The 24998-nt window shown below is 37.5% G+C and overlaps 1 protein-coding gene across 4 annotated transcripts in view; it reads left to right on the top strand.

Annotated features, from left to right (window-relative positions):
* Nucleotides 1-24998, top strand: part of ARHGAP15 (Rho GTPase activating protein 15) — a 700830-nt gene that overhangs the window by 7171 nt on the left and 668661 nt on the right. For all 4 annotated transcript variants that reach the window (XM_042243922.2, XM_027964991.3, XM_060410067.1 and 1 more), the window contains one exon: nt 23934-24112. In XM_042243922.2, coding sequence (XP_042099856.1) covers nt 23948-24112 — 165 coding nt within the window. In that variant the 5' untranslated portion in view covers nt 23934-23947. The remainder of the gene's footprint in view (nt 1-23933; nt 24113-24998) is intronic.

Genomic DNA, 24998 nt, shown 5'->3' with positions numbered 1-24998 from the left:
TACAAAGAGTCAGTGTGCTATCTAGCCAGTGAAAACTTCTTAGGTAGGTTAGTGTATAAACATAAGAATTTAAATATAAATTCATAAATTTAAAGTCAATGCCTTAGAAATATTACAGAACATGCTATTGTCAGAGACTCAGTGGTTGTGCTGTGCTGTTCTCAAATGCTCAGTCTTGCCCGCCTCATTGTGACTCCATACGCTATAGCCTACCAGGCTCCTTTATCCTTGGGATTCTTAAGAAGAAGAGTACTGAAGTGAGGTGCCATTTCCTCCTCCAGGGTAGCTTCTCAACCCAGGGATCCTACTGCTTCAGTTAAGTCTCCTATGTTAGCCAGAGGATTCCTTACCATTAGCACCACCTGGGAAGCCCAAAGTTTCATTTTGCTAAACTCGGTGGCTTATTTATATCTTTTTTCAGTCCTAGCTATTGTCTTCTTAGTTTATTTCTATGCAATATTATATATTGCCATGATTTTAAATGCTACCTATATTCTCATTAGCTCTCAAGACCAAGCCTTTTGTTTTTTAGCACTAAAGCTGTAAATGCTATTGCCTACCTATCATCTCCACTTGAATGTTTCAAGAGACAACAAAATGAGTATGTTCAAAAACTAAGCTCCTAATTGCTCCCCATCTGCCCCCAACCCAACCTGCCTCTTCCCTATTTTCATTTATCTCATTTAATGGCACCACCAACATTTACTATCTGTTCAGGATAGTAAATTAAGACTTATCCCCAATTTCATTCCTACGCTCATACTCCCTATCCCAAACCAACATCCAGTTAATCAGCAATAAGCAGAATCTGCAAAATATTGATTCACCTCCCATAATCTTGTTTACTTTTCTCAGTGATGGCTCTTAAAAAGGTATATATATATATACACACACACACACAGAGTATTGAGTCTTTACTTTTTGTTTGTTTGTATACTGAGTGTTCCTCAAAACACCTGCTAAATGTATACAAAACATGGCATTTAGATGACATCACAATTTTAAATAGAACTGCACTTACTAACTCACTTTCTAGGTTCAAGTTAGAGATAAATCATGTGAAATATATGGATCAATGTTGATTTGAACATTTTGAATGAACTCGAAAAGGTTGAAGAAATAGGAGCTTGTAGAATGTTCCTGTCAGGTTTTCTGACCCTATAATTCTTTTGTTTGTTTGTTTTTGTTATATAATTAAGTATCATTTAAATACTTTATCATGTAATCATTAAAATATAAATGTAATTTAGCATTTTCTTGCCCATCTGAAGGCAAAAAATCTGTCTCAAAAACATTGGTGAAGAAAAAGATACAGTATAAAAGAAATATATTAAATACACTGTTAATATGTTTTATGTACAATATTTTTCAAATTGTTTTTACTAGTTACATAAACCCATTTTTAAAATCTATTCGTGCATTTTTACATTTATAAATGTTGGTTGGGTATCGTGCTTTTATTTAACCGATTTTCTCTTAGGAGGAATGAATTAAACATTAAGCAAGGGGTAAATATATATCAAGATATCCCAAATTTAATCACTTCTTACCACCTCTACTGCTGTAGAGTTCTCCTGACTCATTTCCTTGATTCTACATTTCATGATAATCATTTTCTGAAGAGTAGCCAGAGTAACTTTCTTAAGACTTAAATCATACAACTCTCCAACTAAACCATTCCAGATGATTTTCTATTGTACTTTAATTCAGTCTTTTTTCCATGATTTTTCAGATGCTCTGCCTAATTACTCTGCTTTTGTTTGCTTAAATGGCATTTTGAATATGAGGAATCATTATTACATGTGAAGTCATTTAGTAACTATCTTTACCCAAAACTGAATGGTCTATGAAAACATTGACTTCTTCTGCCTCTTTACTACTGAATACAGAGAACCTGGAACAGTGGTAGGCATATAATAAATACTCAATAAATATTTGATTGTTGTTGTTGCTGCTGCTGCTAAGTTGCTTCAGTCGTGTCTGACTCTGTGCGACCCCAGAGATGGCAGCCCACCAAGCTCCCCCGTCCCTGGGATTCTCCAGGCAAGAACACTGGTATTTGATTAGTGAAAGAATAAATAATATGAAAGCTGAATGTGGGCTGTAGAGCCAGGGAAGGTTTTCTGGAGATTTCTGACTTCTGTTGGGTCTCACAAATAAGATAAACTTAGGAGAAAGGAAGCTAGAAACGTATTTCAAACAATGACACCTTATGGATTCATTTTGAGTAACATAGCAGTGTTGAAGTTGGGATTGGAACATTGGATCCATTATATATTGTGGCACTTTTCTGAAACTCCAAATCAAATAACCCTCCATCTGAGAACATATTGAATAAACTGATAAAAAAACACCAACTACCTCTAAGCATTTAAATTTTAAGCTGTTTCTCTAAAACCATGGTGTTACATTGAATAATTTTACTTATTTTAGATTCATTTCCTAAACAATTAGAGAACTTTTTGTTCTAGTCTCTGCCGATATAATGACAAGCTTGGAGTCATAATGAGATTTCTTTTTAAAATAGCTGTAAAAGGTAGAATGCTCAGGAAGTTGAGTGCTGTGTCAAGGGAATTTTTTTTTTAAATTAATCTTTCTGCTTCAGTTAAGTTCATATTATAACTTTAAGGGATAGAAACTGAGCAGTGAGGCCCATATTAATCCTTTTCACCTTTCTGCTGCATGCACTGGGAAATCAAGTAGTCTGAGCCTCTATTCATACCTTGATGGTTCTCCTAAAGGAAGTAGAATGTAGGAGGAAAAAAATGAATGTTGATTTATCCCAATGGTGTCTCCAACACTGTGGTAGGTACCATGATGTTAGGCTAAACAAACAGTATTCCTTTCTTGTCTAAATACTTGCAGTAGCATGAAGCATCATTTATATAAATGATTATTAGAGTGGGATTATTAATAATAATCATTAGTGCTATGATTTATTCACTATGTATTATGTATCAGGTGCTTTGCATACTTAATAGCATTTGAATCCTACAAAAATCATGTAAAGGAGTTAGTATTCCCATTTTAAAGATAAGAAAGCTTAGGTTAAGTGGTTAAGTGCCCAGATTTATAGTTCTATTTGTAGGCTGAATCATGATTCATATGAAGATCCACATGATATAAAATTCTTGTTATTTTCCACTATGCCATGCTATAATTTCTAAGCCTGTTAGGTGTCAGTAGTTAAGCCATACTGAACCTCATTCAGGAGGTGCTATAGTCTGAAACAGTTTAGAAGGATCCTGCTCTGTTTCATATGTAAAAAAACTATTCCATCTGTAAAAACCTGTCACTTATTTATATATATATATGCACACATCAACTTTATGTAGAGATGTTATAAAACATGTGAAGAAGAAGACATTTTTTGCCTTAGTTTCCTGTTTCTCTTTTCTTATCTTCCCTGGACCCTATGTTTCCTTTCAGCCCTTATGTCCCACAAATTCTGTCCTAGAATCATGCTGTCCATTATGGTAGAAATTAGACCTAGATGGCTATTTAACATTCAAAATGCACTAATCTAAATTGAGTGTTAAATAAGCACCAGTTTTTTAAGACAATAGAAACAAAGAATGTAAAATATATCCTTAATATTTTTACATTTTTATATGCTAAAATTATAAAATGTCAACATAGTGAATTAAATAAAAAAATATATTATTTTTACGTGGTCACTTCTTTCATTTTCCTCATACAACGTGGCTACCAGAAAATTTTTAATTACTCATTACTAATTATTTCTAGTGGATGGTACAGCTTTAGGCCATCTCTTCTTCTCACAAGATAACTTGACATTCTTATCCATTTTTATTATTTGAATTTAATCAATATGGTCCTTAAATTTTTATGCTTTGGTCTCTCTCCCAGTATTGTTCCTGGTTCTGGTTGTCACTTGATACCTCTTCCCTAATGTCCAGTCAGCAGTTCAAACTGAGTATATGCCTCATGTGAAAACCATAAACTCCCTACAGAATTCCCATTCTCTTTCCAACGTCAGTTAAGATACCTCTGTTCTTCAAATCACTTACAGAAGTAAGCTTGGGATCTCCATGGACTCCTGTCCATACATCCAATCAATTACCATTGGCATTCAGTTCCTTCTCTCTGTGTTCAGTTATTGTCCTAGTTACTATTTTGGTTATCCGTTAAGTTTTGTCTAGACTATGGAAAAAGGGTCTTACTTTCGTACTCCTACTTCTCTTATGTCATTTGGCCTATGTAAAGTTTATTTCATGTCTTTATGGTAAGACTATGGTTTTTCCTGTGGTCATATATGGATGTGAGAGTTGGACTATAAAGAAAGCTGAGCACCGAAGAATTGATGCTTTTGGACTGTGGTGTTGGAGAAGACTCTTGAGAGTCCCTTAGACTGCAAAGAGATCCATTCAGTCCATTCTAAAGGAGATCAGCCCTGGGTGTTCTTTGGAAGGAATGATGCTAAAGCTGAAACTCTGTTACTTTGGCCACCTCATGCGAAGAGTTGACTCATTGGAAAAGACTCTGATGCTAGGAGGGATTGGGGGCAGGAAGAAAAGGGGACGACAGAGGATGAGATGGCTAGATGGCATCACTGACTCGATGGACGTGAATCTGAGTGAACTCCGGAAGCTGGTGATGGACAGGGAGGCCTGGTGTGCTGCTATTCACGGGGTTGCAAAGAGTCGGACAAGACTGAGTGACTGAACTGAACTGAACTGAACTGATGGTGATGGTTGGGTTCAAGTTAATTAATACAAGTAAGAATGTCTATTGTCTATTTATAATCTATTTAGAGTTTTAAAAGTGACTTTGCATAATTATTTTATGTAGCTATTCTAGCAAGCTAATGGAAAAAAGCAGAAGATTTAATAGAAGACAAGGAAGCTTGGAGAAATAGAAGTGTTTGAGGACAGGCTGAGGACATATTTCTCCCAAATTCTGGTCCAGAACATTTTCATTTCTTATGGAGATAGTAAAGATTTTATATATATATATATATATATATATATATATGTATATATATATATATGTTTTACATGGAATATATTACTTTATACTTTGTGCTAGTTTCTGCTGTACAGCAAAGTGAATCAGTTTTACGTATACATATATCCACTCTTTTCTTAGGTTTCCTCCCGTTTAGGTCATCACAGATCACTGAGTACAGTTCCCAGGGCTGTACAATAGGTTCTCATTAATTCTTTTTTCTTTTTACATAGTAGTGTACATATGTCAATTCCAGTCTCCCAATTTGTCGCACCACCTCCTTCTCCTTTGGTAAATTTGTTTTTTCTCTACATCTATGATCTAAGAGTAAATAAGTTTATCTATCCCATTTTTCTAGATTCCACATCTGAGAGATATTATATGATATTTGCTTCTTTCTTTCTGTCTTGCTTCACTCTGTATGACAGTCTCTGGGTCCATCCATGTCTCTGAAAATGGCACAGTTCTGTTTCCTTTTATGACTATTATAATATTCCAGTGTGTGTGTGTGTGTGTGTGTGTGTGTGTGTGTGTGTGTGTGTGTGTATGCCACATCTTTATCCATTCTTCTGTTGATGGACATTTAGGTTGCTACCACCTCTTGGCTATTGTAAATAGTGCTCCAGTGAACATCAGAGTGCATGTATCCTTTTGAATTATGTCTTTCTCTTTGTTTACCTAGGAGTCGGATTGCTGGATCATATGGTCAGATTTCTGATCATACAGCCAAATAAATAATATCTGGTCATCATGGCTTGACTGCTCCCCTCCTCATACTTTTTACCACATAGTAAATTGTAACGTAGGTGCTTCCCTGATAGCTCAGTTGGTAAAGAATCCACCTGCAATGAAGGAGACCTGAGTCCAGTCCCTGCATTGGGGAGATCCCTTGGAGGAGGGATCCCCACTCCAGTATTCCGGCCTGGAGAATTCCATAGACAATATAGTCCATGGGGTTGCAAAGAGTTGGACATGACTGAGTGACTTTCACTCAAGTCTCTCATGGTGGTTCTATTTTTGCTTTTTTAAGGAACTTCCGTATTATTCTCCATAGTGGCTGTGAAGTAAAAATGAAAGTGTTAATCAATCAGTCGTGTCCGACTCTTTCTGAGCACAGTCTCCTCAACTGTGCTCAGTCCTCAGTCCGTGGAATTTTCCAGGGAAGAATACCAGAGTGGGTTGCCATTCCCTTCTCCAGGGTATCTTCCTGACCCAGGGATCAAAACCATGTCTCCTGCATTACAGGCAGATTCTTTACTATCTGAGCCACAGGGAAGCCCACTAGTGGCTGTACAAATTTACATTTCCACCAACAGTGTAGGAGGGTTCCCTTTCCCCCACACCCTCTCCAACATTGATTGTTTGAGGATTTTTTTGATGATGGCCATTCTAACCAATATGAGAGATAATAAAGATAAAAGTGCATTGCCTGGGAAGTCAGAAAAAATGAAGTTAAATCTTGGGCTCCATCACTTGTTAGATAGTGTATATGTTATTTTACACAAGTTACTTAATCTCTCTGAGCCAGAGTTTCCTGATTTATTGTTGTTTTTAAGTTGCTAAGTCATATCTGAATCTTTTGTGACCTGATGCATTATATAGTCTGCCAGGCTCCTCTGTCCATGTGACTTCCCAGGCAAAAATACTGGAGTGGGTTGAGATTTCCTTTGCTGGGGGATCTTCTTGACCCAGGGATTGAAACCACATCTTCTCCATTGACAGGTGGGGTTCTTTACTACTGAGCCATCAGCGAAGCCCTGATCTATAAAACAAGGCTGTTTCTGACAAGATTAAAAAAATAATAATGTACATAAGGAACTTTGCCTAGTTTGTGTCATAAAATACTGTTTTAGAAAGATTAAATGTAATGTGAATAGTAGTTGTAGTATAACTGTTCTATCAGATTGTCTTGAAACACATGATGACCATTTTCCCCTTCTTTATGATATAAAAATCATGTCAGGATAATTTTGGTTTATTTCAACTCTGATTAGTCTGACAAGATTATGAAACTCGTCAAAAGCAATTTCTTGCTATTAGTTGCATTTCCTCAATACAGCTGTGTCGGGGAGAAGGAAGGAGGCTCACTCTTTTCTTGTTTATTTACCAATTTTTGGTTGATATGGAAAATTTCCTTCGAGCAGTTCAAGATGTGTCCTAACCAAAAATACCCTTTAATTTTGAAAAATTAATATTCATCACACAGAGCAGTTAAAAAAGTGGAAGGAAGCTACTGAGTCTTGGAGCTAAAATTAAAATGAAGCAAAGACGAACTACAGAAACTAGGAGAGAGCAAAAAAAAAAAAGTAGGTTTTTTTGACTCAGTTTTATATTATATCTGATTTTTGCCTTGGATTTTAAAGTATCAATGTAGATTGTTCACAAAGCATGGGGTCCTAGCAAAATACTCTTGGGAAAAAAATAAGAAAAGATTTTGAAATGTCCAAGGTCTAAGGTGTTGATCCAGTGAGCAAAGTCTTTTTCTGTTTTTATTCTGTTTTGTTTTCCCCTTGAGGAAATTTGATAAAGATTTCATGTATGGTGGTAGACTGAATATACCAATCTCGCTCCTTATTCTAAAAGCACTTGCTATTAGGCCATCCATTAAATGACAGAAGGTGTGGCAGTGGGAAGTCCCTGAAGAAATAATTGAGAGATAAGTGGCTGTGGGGTTGTCCCTGGAGAATTAGCTGCTTTTTACAGGCCAGAGAGTTTTAGGTTAGAAGTCTGGCTCTAGGAAAGGGGATTAACGAGTTTACCATAGTTGCAGGGTGGGGAATCAGTTGGAGAGGAAAACTAGAGACTAATCAGCATGGCAGATGGGTAGAGAGTATGTCTTGAGTCATGAATGGAGCCAAGGTGAGATGCAGTGGATATTCTGACTTTCCCTGACCGTGGTGCACTGATCCCTGGTCCATGTGGCAGCTTTTGATGTGTAGAGTAGGAGAGAAGCATGAGAATCCAGTAACGCTTGGGACTGAGAATCATGACCATTCTAATATGGTGGCAAACTTGCACTTGTTGTAAATGTTCATTTTAATACTGGCAAAATTAGAGACAGAGGATTTCAGACAGGCACCAAACGTTCTTGGTCCAGTACAGAGTATCAACACTGAAAAAAATATAGCATTTGACTTTAAGGAGTCCACAGTCAATTTGGCTGGAGGGACATCTAACTCAAGTAGAGAACAGAGAACAAAAGAAGTCAGGATATGATTATCTGCCAAAATATAATAGAAACAGTAAAGGAGGTCAGAGCAGAGAGGGGGAAAAGGAACTTGCTTAGCAATAGCAAAGAGCACAGCACAATATCCTACTCTTGGTAATTTCAGATCATGTTGAAAAAATTGTACAAATAAATGAAATGATGTTAATCTCCAGTGAATTTCTTTCTAAAGTTGAGATACAAATGCAATCTCTTGGTTTTGTTCTCCATTTTCAATCCTATCAGCTTGGATTTTAAAATAATAAGATATTGAAAATGATATCAGTTCAGTACGCAACAGAAACTCTGCTCAACCCACAAATCAGAGAAGCAAAACTCCTAGAGGTGATTGACTCCTGGGGTCACAGTCACAGATATCCCCAGGTCAATCAGGTTATCTATGCAAATCAAGGGTGAAGGGAGAAAAAGCCTGATTCAGAGAGAACTTGTTCTATTTGCAAGATGCTGAAGCTACACATCTCCACCTGATAGTTCTCATGCCTACCTTAACCAGTTCTTCACATCTCGTCATTTTTTAAGAGAAGACACACAAATACAGACTTTTTTTTAGAAAAAGTAAAAATTATCATGTTTCAATTGGAAGCTGATTCAAAATTCTCCAAAACATTGTTCAGGCCCAACAACATATGTCTGTGGGTTGAATTTGGTTGGCAGTCTGCCGGTTTTCCACCTCTTCTTGAATTTATAGCTGCTCCTAAGAAAGCAGGAGCAGGGTGTAATGATTAGAGAGAACTAGAGTCCTCCGAGTAACTTCTGTGCACACAATGAATCCTAATAAATGGCTGGAGACTGACTAGCACATTTACTTTATGAAAAAGCCTCCATTTATAACCTTCTCATTTAGGTCCTTCTTTTGTTTGTCTGCCTTTCACAACTAGGCTCATTTTCCTTACTTGGAAGAACAAACTCTTCTGCTGCTAGCCCTCCTCAAAGCATTGTTTTAACCATTAAGATGTCTCCAAAATTTAACTTTTCTAAGTATTAGCAAATATTATAATCTTTAGTTTCCCTGATTTTCACAAAATCATAAAATATCAAATACAGATCAGAACACCTATACTTGTAAAGGATGAATTGTCATAGGGCAAAGAAAAGAGAGTTTTAGTTTTGTACACCTTAGGTGGCAATAATAATAGTAACAACAATTTAAACATGTGCACTCGTGCATGCACACACATACATGTGTGAAATTCTCAGTGCATAGAATGAGGAAATGTAGCCCAAGTGTGGTTGTATAGCCCAGCATATGTGTTATCTCTTAATAGATGATTATCTCTTTTCCAGAAGTAGCCATGACAATGGATATAAATGATATGGGAGGACACAGAGAAAAATAACTACCGTTCAGTAATTTTTAAATAGGTAAGCCGATAGACATTTTAAAATTCTACCATTTATGAATTCTTTTTTCACTTCAAGATGTCCAAGCCAAAATCCTATATTTTGCTTTATGAGGGGTCTAAATTAAGACAGAAATTTGGCTAAATTACTTCAAATGACAGTTACACTCAGTTAGCTGGAACTTAGTTTGATAATACATATAACTATCTCTTCTACTTCCTGAGGAGAGGCCTCTGAAATCTACTTTGAGGAAAGACAAGCAAAACAGGACTTATTTTAGTGGGAAAATATCCCCTAAACAAGTCCTGGGTTGAGGTTCCTAATAATGCAACTGAAGCTCTTCAAGCAATTATAGCAACATAAGAGCCTTTAGTTAAGCAGCCTAGAAAGGATACAATTTAAGATATATAATAACAGAGGATATTATAGAATTTACAGAGACTAGCATTGAAAAACACACTCAAAAACTTTTAATTTAAATTATGTGGACTGCTAAAAGTGTTTACTATTTTGATATTCTTGACTTCATGAAAGAAAGCTTTCAGTTCAGTTCAGTTCAGTCGCTCAGTCGTGTCCGACTTTTTGTGACTCCATGAATCGCAGCACACTAGGCCTCCCTGTCCATCACCACCTCTTGGAGTTCACTCAAACTCACGTCCATCGAGTCGGTGATGCCATCCAGACATCTCATCCTCTGTTGTCCCTTTCTCCTCCTGCCCCCAATCCCTCCCAGCATCAGTCTTTTCCAATGAGTCAACTCTTTGCATGAGGTGGCCAAAGTACTGGAGTTTTGGCTTCAGCATCATTCCTTCCAAAGAACAGGGCTGATCTCCTTCAGAATGGACTGGTTGGATCTCCTTTCAGTCCCAGGGACTTTCAAGAGTCTTCTCCAACACCACAGTTCAAAAGCATCAATTCTTCAGCACTCAGCTTTCTTCACAGTCCAACTCTCACATCCATACATGACTACTGGAAAAACCATAGCCTTGACTAGACGGACCTTGTTGGCCAAGTAATGTCTCTGCTTTTGAATATGCTATCTAGGTTGGTCATAACTTTCCTTCCAAGGAGAAACTTTACTGTCCCCAAATTTCAGATTAAATTTGAATGAAAACAGCAATATTTTGTGGAATCTGTTTTATTCTCACACTAAATATCTTTTGATGTTTAACAAGGAAGAAAATGGTTTTCCAAGTGTTTAAATTGACGTTGTTTTACTCAAACTTACTATGTTTATGATATCAAAAACAACAACAAAAAACACTTAATGAAAGTTCTATAATAGACCTAGATTTCTATGGTATAAGCCAACTTGATTTTTCTTTTATATAAAATAATTAATTTTGCAGCAAAAGTTAGGACTGGATATATGTTATAGATAGCTAAACATCATATTTTAATTAATCTCAAATAAGATATTCACAGTATTATTTACATGTGCCTGGGTGTCAGTGTGTCAGTCTGTATACTAGATAATATATAATTAATGCTAAATCTATATACTAAATAATATATATTTATTTAGCTACCTACTCATTTCTCTTCTTGCTGTTCTCAACTATGATCCACACACCACTCCCCCAAAACACCAGCATATTCCAAAGGGAAGTTTAATTCCAGAAAACTTAATTAGAGCAAAAATATTAACAAGTTTGAACCTAGTACCAATAGTCTTTAAAAATAAGACACTGTAGTAATTGTAACAATTTTAGGACAATGAAGATATGAAATTAAAAAAAAAACAACTATATAATTCTGTCAAAGTTTCTCATCAAAGTTCAGTGTGCATATGAATCACTAAGGGTGGTGGCCAAATATGTTCTTTCTCAGGCTCATCCTCAGTCCTGCTAAATGGGAATATCTTTGGAAAGTACAGTGAAATATGCATATATATATGTATATCTATATATTTACACACATATATGTGCTAAGTCACTTCAGTTGTGTCCGACTCTGTGTCACCCTATGGACTGTAGCCTGCCAGGCTCCTCTGTCCATGGAATTCTCCAGGCAAGATACTGGAGTAGCTTGCCATTTCCTTCTCTAATATATATATGAGTTATTTATATAGAAAGAACATTATCCTACCTCACACCAAACAGCAGTTATTTCCAGAAGGATCACAGTTCTAAAAAAAAGTTTAAACACCAAAACTCTTTAGAGGAAAATACATGAATAGTCTTTGTAGCCTTGGATTAGGCAAGGATTTCTTCAGAGGACAAAAAAAGCACTAATCACAAAATTAGATAAATGATACATTGGATATATTAAAGTTAAACCTCTACTAATGAAAAGATAAGTGAGTAAAAAGCAACCTACAAAACAAAAATCACTATTGCAACAGATATACTAAAAAGAAACTTATTCAGGATATAAAACAGCTCCTACAAATCAGTAAGAAAAGGACAATTTTGCACAGATACTTCCAAAGAATATCAAATAGCAATCAGCTACACAAATGAAATTTTTAGTGAAATAAACCCAGCAATAAAAAGTATATATTCTAGGTTTCTGTTATATGTGAGTTCAAAAATAGACCAAGTGGGTTGCCATTTCCTTCTCCAGGGGAGACAAAACTTAAGAAGATAGAATGATGGTTATCATTGATGGAGTTGAGGATGGACAGTGACTGGAAGGGAGCTTCAGAGGGCTTTTGGAGTGCTGTTGATTTTGAATTTCTCAGTTTGAGTGTGGTTACATAAGTGTGCATTCAGTTTGTGGCAATTCACGTTACACAAACACAGGCATACACATACACACACATAAACACACACCAAAAAACAATTTAGAATGTATTTTATGTGTATGTTATTGAGCAAGAAGGAAACCATTTTTAAATGTATTTAAAAAGTTATTCTGAAATATTTGTATCTTAATGGTGCTATCATTGTCACAGCAATGGACCATATTACTGTCCCATTTTCAGACATGTCCCTTTGGCACTGAAATCCAATTCAATCAATTCAGAGTTTGAAGACATGAGCATTAGGGAAAGACTAATAGGATGCAATAACAAATTTGCTAAATAAAACAAATGTCAGCCACATTTTACTACCGTCCATCACTGACTCTCGTTAATTACTGCCGAACACTAATTATGCAATATGCAGCTTCCCCATATTTTAACGTGGGCAGGCCAAGATGGAGATAGGGGGAGCCTAGTGTACTGCAAGCAATGTGTGGTTAGATTTCATCTGCTTGATAAAAGGGCTTTGCAACGGAGTCAGGTCCTTAGGACATAAATGCTATAGGACATGAAATTCCAGGAAACAAGTAATCACAGGTTGAAATGCGTATTTTTGCTCTTGCTACACATCCAACAAAGATCAGAGAGTCAGGTCTGTCCCAGAGAATGAGACAGCTTGTTTTGCCAGTTTTTTAATTCTGTGGCTGCTGAACAACTTGTTGTACAGCTGATGTTTTCTCCTTAAGTGACATTTCATCGTCCGCTGCCCTAAGATAGTCACCCTGTTTTCCCTTAATTGATACTTGTACGCAAGAGGCGGAAAATGGCTCAGCATTTCTCGCTAGATTAGGTCAAAACTGACAGAGGAAGCGGAGAGAAGATTGCATTACTTATACCCCTTATGGTTCTCTTCTGTATCTAAGGAGATTGCCATTTCATAAAATTTCTTTTGCTGCCTGAACATCAATATAATAACACAAGCATTTAGTTCCTATTTGCTTTTCTTTCTTTCTTTTTTTTAACTGCTTACCTGATCACCAGTGGGAAATTCATAAGCAGTTCCACTAACTTTCAACTTAATTTTTCTTCTTCATCCTTAAGATGTAATTGTATCCTTGGACCTCTCTTCCTTAAATGCTTCGTTTTGTCTTTTCTATGGAGCCTTTACTTTTCTCTTCATTTGATTTATAACCAGAAGAATTAAACATGCCCCTGAAAGTTCAAAGTGAGGTTCCTGAAGATTTTTCGATTTTGTTTTTCCCGGATTGTGGGATATTCCTATCATAAGATTACTGTTTACAAATAGATGTGGTGGTATTTATTCTGATTCAAAGTTAGTTAAGAAGCATCCCATGAAAATGCCACTGTTCATTGTGCAGCCTCAGTGACTGGGGATCCATTCTTCTGGGTCTCTTTTCACCAAGTCTTTTGGAAAGAGATTATGTCTTTAACAAAGTCATCAACAGTTCCCAGAATCTATAAGACAAGCACACATTCTTTAATAAAGCAGTAATGTTTCTGTGCATGTGTGCTAAGTTGCTTCAATTGTGTCCAACTCTTTACAACTATATGAACTGTAGACTGCCACGCTCCTCTGTCCATGGGGTTCTCCAGGCAAGAATACTGCCTCCAGGTTGCCATGTTCGCCTCCTGAGGATCCTCCTGACCCAGAGATCAAACCCAAGCCTCATGTCTCCTGCATTGGCAGGTGGGTTCTTTACCTATGGCATCACCTAGGAAGCCCCAAGGGTGTCCTAATCTAGCTCTAATCCACTGTCTGTTTCTAGCTTTCCAAACTCTCCACTCCCCTCTATTATGTGTTGTGGATGTTCACCTTGCTTTTCCTTAAATTTTTTTACCTCAGCCTGTACTGCTCTTGAAATCCCTTCTCTGCCTTTTGAATCCTGTTTATCATACAGTTTTAAGCTTATCATATGGTACCAATTTCACCATCACCAGAAATTGCCCTCAGACCCATTCTCTGTTGCACTTTAATCAGACTCCATTGTAAGTAACCATGCGTATGTCCAACTCTACTCCAGAATTTTTAATAGTTTTTGTAGAAACTGTGGGACTTAGCAAGTCTCTTTCTCAGGGTAGAGGCTCAATGATTATTTGAAATATAAAATATGTTGCATTTCTCCCAGTAGGATTGAGACTAGTGGGCTAAGGTGCCCAGGGAGTGAGCACTAGCAGCATGATACTAAGGTTGCCTACCACAGTTTTGTTCAGTACTTATTCTACTTAAAACACAGTTTATATTTTACTTATCACTTTTGCCATTTAGGATACCCATGTGCAAAGAGAATAACTGTATTACCATTTATCCATGAAGCTGATCTGCCTGACTTTGTCAGTAAATGCAGCATATCACCCAGATTTCTTGATATAAGTTAACTAAATGCAAAGCCTTATTATAACATTTCCTATATGTAATACCTGTCCAGTCAAAGGCAATGTTACCCAATGGTGTGGCTATGGTCAAATTCCTTTACTGCGATCTTCCTTTCTCATTATATTTGACATTTTTGAAACTGAGTTTTATTGCACTTGCTCTGCTTATGAAAATGGTCTTGGGAAATTAGACTTAATAGAGATGTAGAAGCCACAGGGAAAAAAAAAGAAAAGGAAAGCAAACTCGAAGGAAAGTGAAATTAAAATGTTATTTTGGTAAATGGCTGCTCTGGTGGAGATGACAAACAATCGCGATGCAAGTTAATTACTGACCTATCAGGAAAGTGTAGCATGGAGGTTGTGCCACGCATTACTGGAGCAACCACAGCCACGAGTCATTTCCACAGGGGAACAAACAGGCTGTGCTTTACCACAGATCAACAGAAGATCTTTTCCAGGGGACGGAAATGAGTTTCTCGCAAATACAATATCTGTCTGTGGAGTTTCCACACACTTTTAGTAGACCTGGAGAAAGCTCTTCCTACGCATTCCAGAAAAAGGAATGGGGTCATATTGCCACAAGAAGTTCCTGTGTGTTAAGGCAGAGAGAACCTTGGCTTTTGGTGGTTATGGTGACCATACAGCTCACTGTTACACAGTGGAAACCTAAGCTAACACCCAAGGAATGGGAAAACACTGGGGCACACTCAGTACTTACCTCTGAGATAGTCCTCCTCACTAAGTCTTTAGTGGGAATCCATGTCAGGCAAGAGAGTCCTTCCATTTAGAGAAAAAATATCAAGCACCCAAAGAAAATTGAAACTTGAGGGAGACTTTCTCTATTGTTGGAACACAGAACCCTGCTAAATCCCAAGATGGTCATAAACGTGGTCATTTTTTTTAATGAGAAACAAAATGGTTGTCTGAAATGGAAATAATGTTCATATTTTTAAAATTTTGTATGATTTTCCAAATATACTTTAATGTTGGCTTCAAAGGGTATGAAAAACATTGCTTATTTGCAACTTCTAACTTACCATGAAATATCCTTCATTCACTGGCCCTTAGACCCACTGGCCAGACTAAGTTATACATATTCTTTTTAAAATAAGAAATAAATTTGATCAGAAGCATTTCTATTGGTAATACTTTCCTGGGCTATATACTCTGGCCTTAACTAGGTTCCATATTTATTTTCCATTTCTATATTCTACAAACACTTATTAAGTCTTTATGGTTTTGTCAGGAAGCACAGGGACATAAATAATTAAAGACATGATCTATACTTAATATGGGTGCTCTACAATCATTTTATCCACTAGATCTCCATTAGATCTCCTTTGGAATTCTTGTTACCTTAGTTTTCCAGACACAGTTTCCCCCTGATCTAGGGGTCTGTGGCCAAGGCAAGGATGTTTGGAGATGCAGCACTTGAGATCTGTCCTGGGACTGCTTGGAACAGGTGGGGACACTTTGGGGAAGAGCCATCAATATCCTTCAACTTTACTTTTCTCTGCTCTGTAGCACAGAAATAATTTCATAGTGTCCATTCAGTTTCTCCTAACTCAAATAATTCTTAATATACTTTTATTTTAGTGTTTCTGATGGGAAAGAGATGTCAAAAATAAACTTTCTAAATCAAAAGGGCAGGCTGCTGAAACTTAATGTAATTAACAGAGTGCAACAGATAATCGACAGAGCAGCTATGAAATTTAGAATTAGACAAAATATCACATTCATTCCTCTTTAGGCATTTGCAGTGTGAGTGGGAAAATCAGACCCAGAGTATCACTGAGCCAACCAAGTCTCTTGAGCAGAGCCAAAGTTTGTGGGGCTCTTATGAAGTGCATTCTCATCACTGTTTCCTGTTTTTTAAACAGTATTGAAAGTGGAACTGGTGTAATATCACAAGCTATTCTTGCTCTTCTCTTGGTACATATAAAATCAGGAAGTCTAGAGAAATTATGAAGGCAGCCTTAAGTGATTTACATTTAAATTTCTAACTCAAGGATGTTTCTTTGGACAGTTTTGTAAAATAAAATTGACATTTTAAAACATGCAAAATGAACTAATTCTTCAGTATTTTCCCTAGGCATCCAGCATGGTTCTGTGTGCCTCCTGTAAGAATATAAATGCATTAGTCATCATTTTTTTCTAAGAGAATTTAATAACAGTGGTGATGATGATGATAAGATGTTATAGAAGGAACACAGGAAATACTGAATAAGCATGTAGATCACATGAAACAAACTTAATATGACATATAGTTAGCAGAAAGCTGGATGTTCTGAGACTGTATAGAAATAAGCATAGAAAAGGGCTTCCCAGGTGGTGCTAGTATAAAGAACCTGCCTACCAATGCAGGAGACAAAAGAGATGTGGGTTCAGTCCCCAGGTTGGGACGATCCCCTGGAGGAGGGCATGGCAATGCACTTCAGTATTCTTGCCTGGAGAGTCCCATGGACAGAGGAGCCTGGCAGGTTATGGTCGCAAAGAGTTAGACATGACTAAGTGACTTAGCACACATGCACAAGCATAGAAAAATATTATTGATTTTACGATATACTCTACCAAATCTAAAAGCTTGAGTGTCAGTGAGAAATGAAAATACAGGTGGAACAACAGAATATGATTTCAAAACCCTATGTATGTTCTTGGAATAATAACAAAAAACTCATTGATTAGAGCTCTTCATTGCCTTTCTTAACACATCCTGAAATTAATATTTCTAGGTTCCTGAAATTATATTCTTCCCCTGATGCTGGAAGTAAGTCATGACGGACCCTGGGGTTTGAGGGTTTCTTTCGACTCATAGTTGGGCAGACTTTATAATGGAGTTTGTTCCCCTAGAAACTTCTTTCATAAAGACTCAAAAATTAGAGTACCATGGCAGGCCATCACATCCCACAACTCCAGGAGACACCATTTACTAGAATACTATCCTGATCTCCTATCCTTAGTCACAAACGCTCCCTGCCTCTGCAAGTACTTAGGAACACACACGAAGTAGAATAACCAGAGCTCTTCTACTGTAAGATGTGTTCCCATGTAGCCAGAAGAGTTTCCAGTATGAGACTCAGGTAAATGGTTCCTGAGGGTTAATGTGAAATCTGACTAATCATTTATGGTATTGTGTTAACTGCTATAATCACACCTCTCCCATACATACATCCAAGTGATTCACTGAGCAGATGGATTAAGTAAAAAAAAATGTAAGTAAGAATTGATGCCCTTTCAGCAATATTGACCCTGTGGATGAGATGGGGCCTAAGTAGGTGGGAGGGCTTTGGCAGCCAAACTGTTAAAAAGATCATAGTGTTCAAGGTAGAGGAAAAAGAATACTAGGGTGTGGGCGAGGGGAAAATGGAAAAGTTGAAGGAGTCTAAAGAGAAAGAACTGTAAGTGGGATCTGAATATGACTTGCAAAATTTGGTGTAAAACAGCCTTATCCACTTAGCGTTAGAGGTTTTTTAACAGGATGAAAGAGAATAAATCACCTCTGAACCCGCAGAGTACAACAGTTAGAAGTTTCACAGCTACCAGTGCAGCTGTCATCTCTGGCAATTATATTTCCTTCCTCCTCTGTCCTCCCCCCTTTCCCAGCTCCTGCTGAGGGTGAGGGGGTCCTGCCTCCCTCTGTCTTGCACTCAATTCTTCCACACAAGATGTTTGTGTATTGTACCAAGGAAAGCCCTCTTCCCAAATTCTCTTCCTCAGAGTGTCTAGAATACTTGCCTCTTATAGTACTGGTTGGCTTAGGAGGGTTGAGGCTCTCAGTTAATCCTTCAGCCTGATGAGACGATAGCAAGATAATCAGACTTGCCCACGTGGAGACTAAATGCCATTTCCTTCATGAAATCCAACACTTGTCTTTTCCTTCAACTTCCTTGGTACTGTAGTATTTCTTCATAACACATGTCAAATTTTACCTTATAATTTCACAATTATTTGCATACCTCTGCACTACCAAGCCCTTTGCCCCAAAAGCCCAACTTGTCTTAATTTAGCTCCAGCATTGGCTGGTCTTCTTTTGCAGACTTTCTCTCTCTACACCTCACCATTCCACCAGAGTCTAATGCCATTGCTTCTCTTCCCACCTGGGCACAACTATTTTCTCATTTAATTTGATTTATTTATTTATCACACTCGCTAAACTGCTATAAAGCACTTGATTGAAGCAAACAAAAACACAAAAAGAAACCCCTACTGTAGTGTCTGTCACTCAGGAAAGTCTCAATAAACCTTAAATAGGTAATTTATTTTCTGTGGGTAAGAGGAAGTTTGTGTCATTTTCTGTATTCTTCTTAGAGCAACATGAAACCACCGTATTACAAACATGAGAATAACTATGAATAATATCAAGGGAATACCATTGTAAAACAAAATACAAAAGGTGTTGAATACAGAGAAAAAAATAAGAGTGCAATGTGTTTTCAACAAAATGTGAACTGGGGTCAGTTGGGAAAGAAAATGATAGCTAGAGGAGAGAGTGAGAGAAGAGAAATAATACTAATCAGTGTAGGGGGAATGTGGCTTAAAAGAAAGATCTAAAGGAGGAATTTTGAAATTCCTTTCTGCAGATTGTCCCCTATAAAACAGGTGGGGAAGCCAGATAAGTGGTTTTTTAAAGAAAGCCAGCCTGTTGACAGAAACCCATCGCCAGACAAATTATGGGTTAATTGTGAAATCAATACAAGAATGCAGATGTTGATTTGATGCTGAAATGTGTGCTGTCTGAGGAAGCAACATTTCCTATAAATGGCGCATGGTAAGGCTATGTAAATTCAGTGGCTTCACGCTCTTGGTCAGAAGGTAGTGGCTTTAGCTAGAGTATTTCCGTCACCAATGTGACAAGCACACTATCTTTGGAGTACAAATCTAATGAATAATGTGGAAGATCAAGCCTTGAATGAACTCCAAGGGGAATCCAGATTCTTTTAGAAAAGATTTATATGTTTAATCCTTGACTCTCCTCAAGCATCATCCACATCCCTTGGACATTATATCATACCAATGCATTTACATTGCTGCCTATTTGCCTGAAACTGCAGAGCTCTGTAAATCTGCAGTAGTACTTCAGCTCCCAGTTTTTTAGCACAGTGGTATCAGAAGTGAAAATGATGGTGGATATCATAGCAGTCCTCTTGGTTGACCACGCACCCTCACCCTCAGTTTTCTTCCAAAGACGGAACAAGGGGCCATGGACTTGTTCAAGGTCATGAAGGTGGACATTAGAGACTGTGCTGCCACTAGAATTCATCATGAGTTCTTTTTATGCAACTAGTCTAACTATAATGAATCCAAGGTCTGCATCACAATCACAGTGCCTGTTCATAATTACTTCATTCACTGAAACTCTGAAAAAACTCATACTTTTATTAGCAGCACTTTATCAATGTAAAAAATCCATAGATTTGCTTTATTTTGAAATGACGTCTTCTTGGCATTATTGATAACAAATAATACACAAAATAAAACCAAAAAAGTATTATCCTGTACTGGGGTATATGGAAAAATAACTATTTATATCATCTACCTGTGATTGCATTTACTTTTTAAAACACACTGATATATTTAACCTTCTATATCTTATTCTAGTTATATATACAGGTAAGTTCCCTTATCAGTGACCATTAGTGGTCAGCTTCGATCCATTTAAAAATTCTATTAAATGTAGTTGTAATCATATTTCTATGGAATAGTGGGGATAAGACTTCCTTATTTTATTACTTCAAAGTTGCATTTCCAATGTTGTCGAAAGAGCCTTTGTGTTCTCAATTAAATAAGTTTTTTAAATATGTCACTCATAGGATTATGAAAATGAATATATTTTAAATAAATGAAAATAAAATAAGTAGAAAAATAATTTGGTTCAGTCAGTTTAGTCAGCTCAGTCGCTCAGTTGTGTCTGACTTTTTGCGACCCCTTGAACCACAGCACGCCAGGTCTCCCTGTCCATCACCAAGTCCCGGAGTTCACTCAAACTCACATCCATCAGGTCAGTGATGCCATCCAGCCATCTCATCCTCTGTCGTCCCCTTTTCCTCCTGCCCCCAATCCCTCCCAGCATCAGAGTCTTTTCCAATGAGTCAACTCTTCGCATGAGGTGGCCAAAGTACTGGAGTTTCAGCTACAGCATCATTCCTTCCAAAGAACACCCAGGACTGATCTCCTTTAGAATGGACTGGTTGGATCTCCTTGCAGTCCAAGGGACTCTCAAGAGTCTTCTCCAGCACCACAGTTCAAAAGCATCAATTCTTTGGTGCTCAGCTTTCTTCACAGTCCAACTCTTGCATCCATACATGACCACTGGAAAACCGTAGCCTTGACTAGATGGACCTTTGTTGGCCAAGTAATGTCTCTGCTTTTGAATATGCTATCTAGGTTGGTCATAACTTTTCTTCCAAGGAGTAAGTGTCTTTTAATTTCATGGCTGCAGTCACCATCTGCAGTGATTTTGGAGCCCAAAAAAATAAAGTCTGACACCGTTTCCACTGTTTCCCTATCTATTTCCCATGAAGTGATGGGATCAGTTTCACGAATTCTTAATACAACTATCCTGTAAATAACTTAGTTGAGACTTTCCTGGTAGCTCAGATGGTAAAAAATTCACCTTCAGTGCAGGGGACCCAGTTTCAATCCCTGGATCAGAAAGATCCCCTGGAGAAGTTTTGGTTCAATTCAGTTCAGTTGCTCAGTCGTGTCTGACTCTTTGCGACCCCATGAATCGCAGCACGCCAGGCCTCCCTGTCCATCACCAACTCCCAGAGTTCACTCAAACTCACGTCCATCGAGTCAGTGATGCCATCCAGCCATCTCATCCTCTGTCGTCCCCTTCTCCTCCTGCCCCCAATCCCTCCCAGAATCAAAGTCTTTTCCAATGAGTCAACTCTTCACTTGAGGTGGCCAAAGTACTGGAGTTTCAGCTTTGGCATCATTCCTTCCAAAGAACACCCAGGACTGATCTCCTTTAGAATGGACTGGTTGGATCTCCTTGCAGTCCAAGAAGTTAGATATTACTAAAGTACAATGAAGTCCAGTTGTTTAAAGTGTACAATTTGATCATTTTTAATACTTGTATATTGTTGTTAAACCATCGTCACAATCAAGATAACAAATGTATCCGTCACTTCCTAAAGGTTCTTTGTTTCCAGAGTCTATCCTGCCCCTAGGCAATCTTTGTTTTTTCTGTTTACTTTGCTAGTTTGTATATTCAAAAATATTATATAACTGAAATCATAAATAAGCAATGAGAACTTTTTAAGGAGAGGGCTTGGTTTCTTTTACTCTGCCCAGTACGTTTGCAATTCATCCCTGTAGTTGCATGCATCAGTTGTCCATTTTTTATTGTTATACTGTGTAGATAAACCAGAATTTTTCTATCAGTTCATCCACTGGTGGACTTATGGGTCGTTTCTTTGTTTTGTTTTGTTTTTTTTAGTGAGTTCAGTTCAGTTGCTCAGTCATGTCCGACTCTCTGCGACCCCATGAATCGCAGCACACCAGGCCTCCCTGTCCATCACCAACTCCCGGAGTTCACCCAAACTCATGTGCATCGAGTCAGTGATACCATCCAGCCATCTCATCCTCTGTCGTCCCCTTCTCCTCCTGCCCCAAATCCCTCCCAGCATCAGGGTCTTTTCCAATGAGTCAACTCTTCATATGAGGTGGCCAAAGTATTGAAGTGTCAGCCTCAGCATCAGTCCTTCCAATGGACACCCAGGACTGGTCTCCTTTAGGATGGACTGGTTGGATCACCTTGCAGTCCAAGGGATGTGCAAGAGTCATTTTAGTGAGGGGGTAAAATAAATGTTCCACTTCTTTGTGTTCACTGTCCTTAAGAAAATTTTTAGTCTTTCCAATGCTCATTTTTTTTCTCTATAAAAACATAAGTATAATGTGAATATCATAGGAGCTTTATAAGGATTAAACCAGCTAATTGCCTGGCACATAGTAAATACTCAATAAATATTAACTTTTTAAAAAATATCACTCAGTTGCCTAATTGGTATCAGTCTTTCCTGATACCACTGTTCCTCCTATTAAAATGCTTTTATTTTTTCCTAATTACTTTCATGTCCACTCAACCAGAACATTACCATGATTCTAGCCCGGTTGTCTGTCCAACCAATATAGAAGTACCAATACAATTGGCTCCTTAAAATATAATCCTCCTTTAGGATTATATTGAGTTTTAAAACTGACTGATGACAGTTTTTTCTAATGTTGTACCCACTTGACCAGGTTAGCACTGAAGCATCTGTATAGGTGAGAGATGGAGACAACACTCAGGCAGAAGCGGGTCTGTTTCTAGAAACTTAGAAGCTATATTTGCATTGCAAATATTCTATTTTAAATGAGTAGATGTATTCATTTGAGGAACTTGTGGGCAGGAGCAGCTGAAAAGGATTATGTATTTGGGAAGCAACTAAAAGCCCTCTTGGTCCACCCACCCAATTTATTTTCTTTGTTTTCTTTTTCTGAAGTATTCTTTTTTCATAGCCACTCCTTTAAAATTTGCCCATGCTGGATTTTCCTGGCTGAATCAGACTCCTTCCAATAAAATAAATGTAAATAAATAAATAAACAATGTTGATGTGTTGATTTTCTCTTTCTTCATAAATATTATATCCAATAAGTTATTAATACTAAACCTAGTTCAGTTGGCAGATGGCAGTGGACAAAGGAATTTTAATTTTTCCCTGTGGATATTGCAAGTAGAGGTGGGGGCTAGGACTCTGAACCAGGCTAATGAGGCCAAGCCAGCATATTTGATAGTCAGTGGGACCAGCTTGGTTTGCTCTAAAGCCAATTTTATACACTTAAATTTGACCTTATTCACAGTTTTTTGGGTTTTTTTCCCCACTAAAAAAAAAAGTTGCCAGTAATAGTATCTGAAAGTGGTGTGGGATGGGGTGGCTAGATCAAAGACATTGTGAATGAAAACAGCATATACCCTGAAAATCTTAGTTGGCAATAGCATTTCTATATAAGGGAGACCATATCATATTGTCATTAGGAGTTTCTTAATCAAATTAAGGAACTACACGGAACTGAGTGTATTATAATTGAATTGAAATCCTCTGGCATGAATACAGTAGTGTTGGAATATAGAGGTCCCAACTGATAAAAAAACAAACAAACAAAACAAAAAAAACACACTGCGAAGTAACTACCTTCTTCCTCACCACTCAATGAGGCGGAGACTTTATGCCATTTTTGTACCTTAATGATGAATAGAGATGTCTACTCCACCAAGAGTTTTTCATAGAAAACTATGTATATTGAGAATAATATAATACTTTTATATTTTATCAGGATAACACTGTAATATGCAGAAATCTCCAAATTCTGATATCCCTGTGGAAACGCTGAATCCCACCCGCCAAGGCACTGGAGCTGTACAAATGAGAATCAAAAATGCCAACAGCCACCATGACAGGCTGAGCCAAAGTAAATCTATGATCCTCACCGACGCTGGGAAGGTCACTGAACCTGTAAGTCAGATACCCCAAGTTCCCTGATATAGAATTGTATAAAAAAGTAAAAAGGAGGGGGGGGCTAATTAGCCTTGTTTTATTTGTTTTCCTAATGTGCATGAGAAAAATGTTTTTGTAATGCATTTTATCTTGCCTACTTATAATCATAATAATATCCCCAGTTGCAAAAGAAGAGCTGGGCTTAATCCAGAGTGATAAAGTGGATTTGGAACTAGACTGAAGAGCACCTTTGACTCATTTTAAGGGCCTCCACTATCATGCTTCAGTGTCATAAAAATAATGAGGTTATGCTAGCATGTGGTGTTTGTACTTCCAAATACAGTACATCACTTTGAAAAGCCAGAGGCTAAAATTAGCTAAGAATAAACTGAGAAAAAATATATTTTTTAAATGTGAAAATCTCTTCCTTAAAAATCTTCCAATATATGATATTGGAAATTACAGTCTGATTTGGAATGAGTTTGAGCAGTGGAAATGGTGTGGCAATTTAAGGTTTGGAGAGGAAGCCATTTTGTCTCCATAATGTGTCATTAGGAAGATTTGAAATAAAATAGTTAGAGATGAACTCTACTGCCAATTGTGTCCCTGCCCCTGCACTCATCCTGAGCCACTAAACATACTGATTGCAATGAGTCTCCTCTGGTTAATTTTCTTCCATAATGGTGGTAACTTGCAGCTGAGGCCATAGGATGTTACAAAATTATTTATGCAGTGTTAGCCACTCTTTTGGACCCTGGATCTGTTTTGTTGCTCACAGTGAGAGCAAGAGCAAGAGATAGGTTAGCTGGGGATAGCCTGTGAGTCCCAGTCACCCTGCAGTAACATGTGAGCTATTAATTGAGTGTTCTGTTAATATCATAGGGGCCTATGAAATATTCAGCTC

Source organism: Ovis aries, chromosome 2, assembly GCF_016772045.2.
Source record: "Ovis aries strain OAR_USU_Benz2616 breed Rambouillet chromosome 2, ARS-UI_Ramb_v3.0, whole genome shotgun sequence".
Classification (NCBI taxonomy): Eukaryota; Metazoa; Chordata; class Mammalia; order Artiodactyla; family Bovidae; genus Ovis; species Ovis aries.
This window is presented reverse-complemented; position numbering and strand designations above follow the sequence as displayed.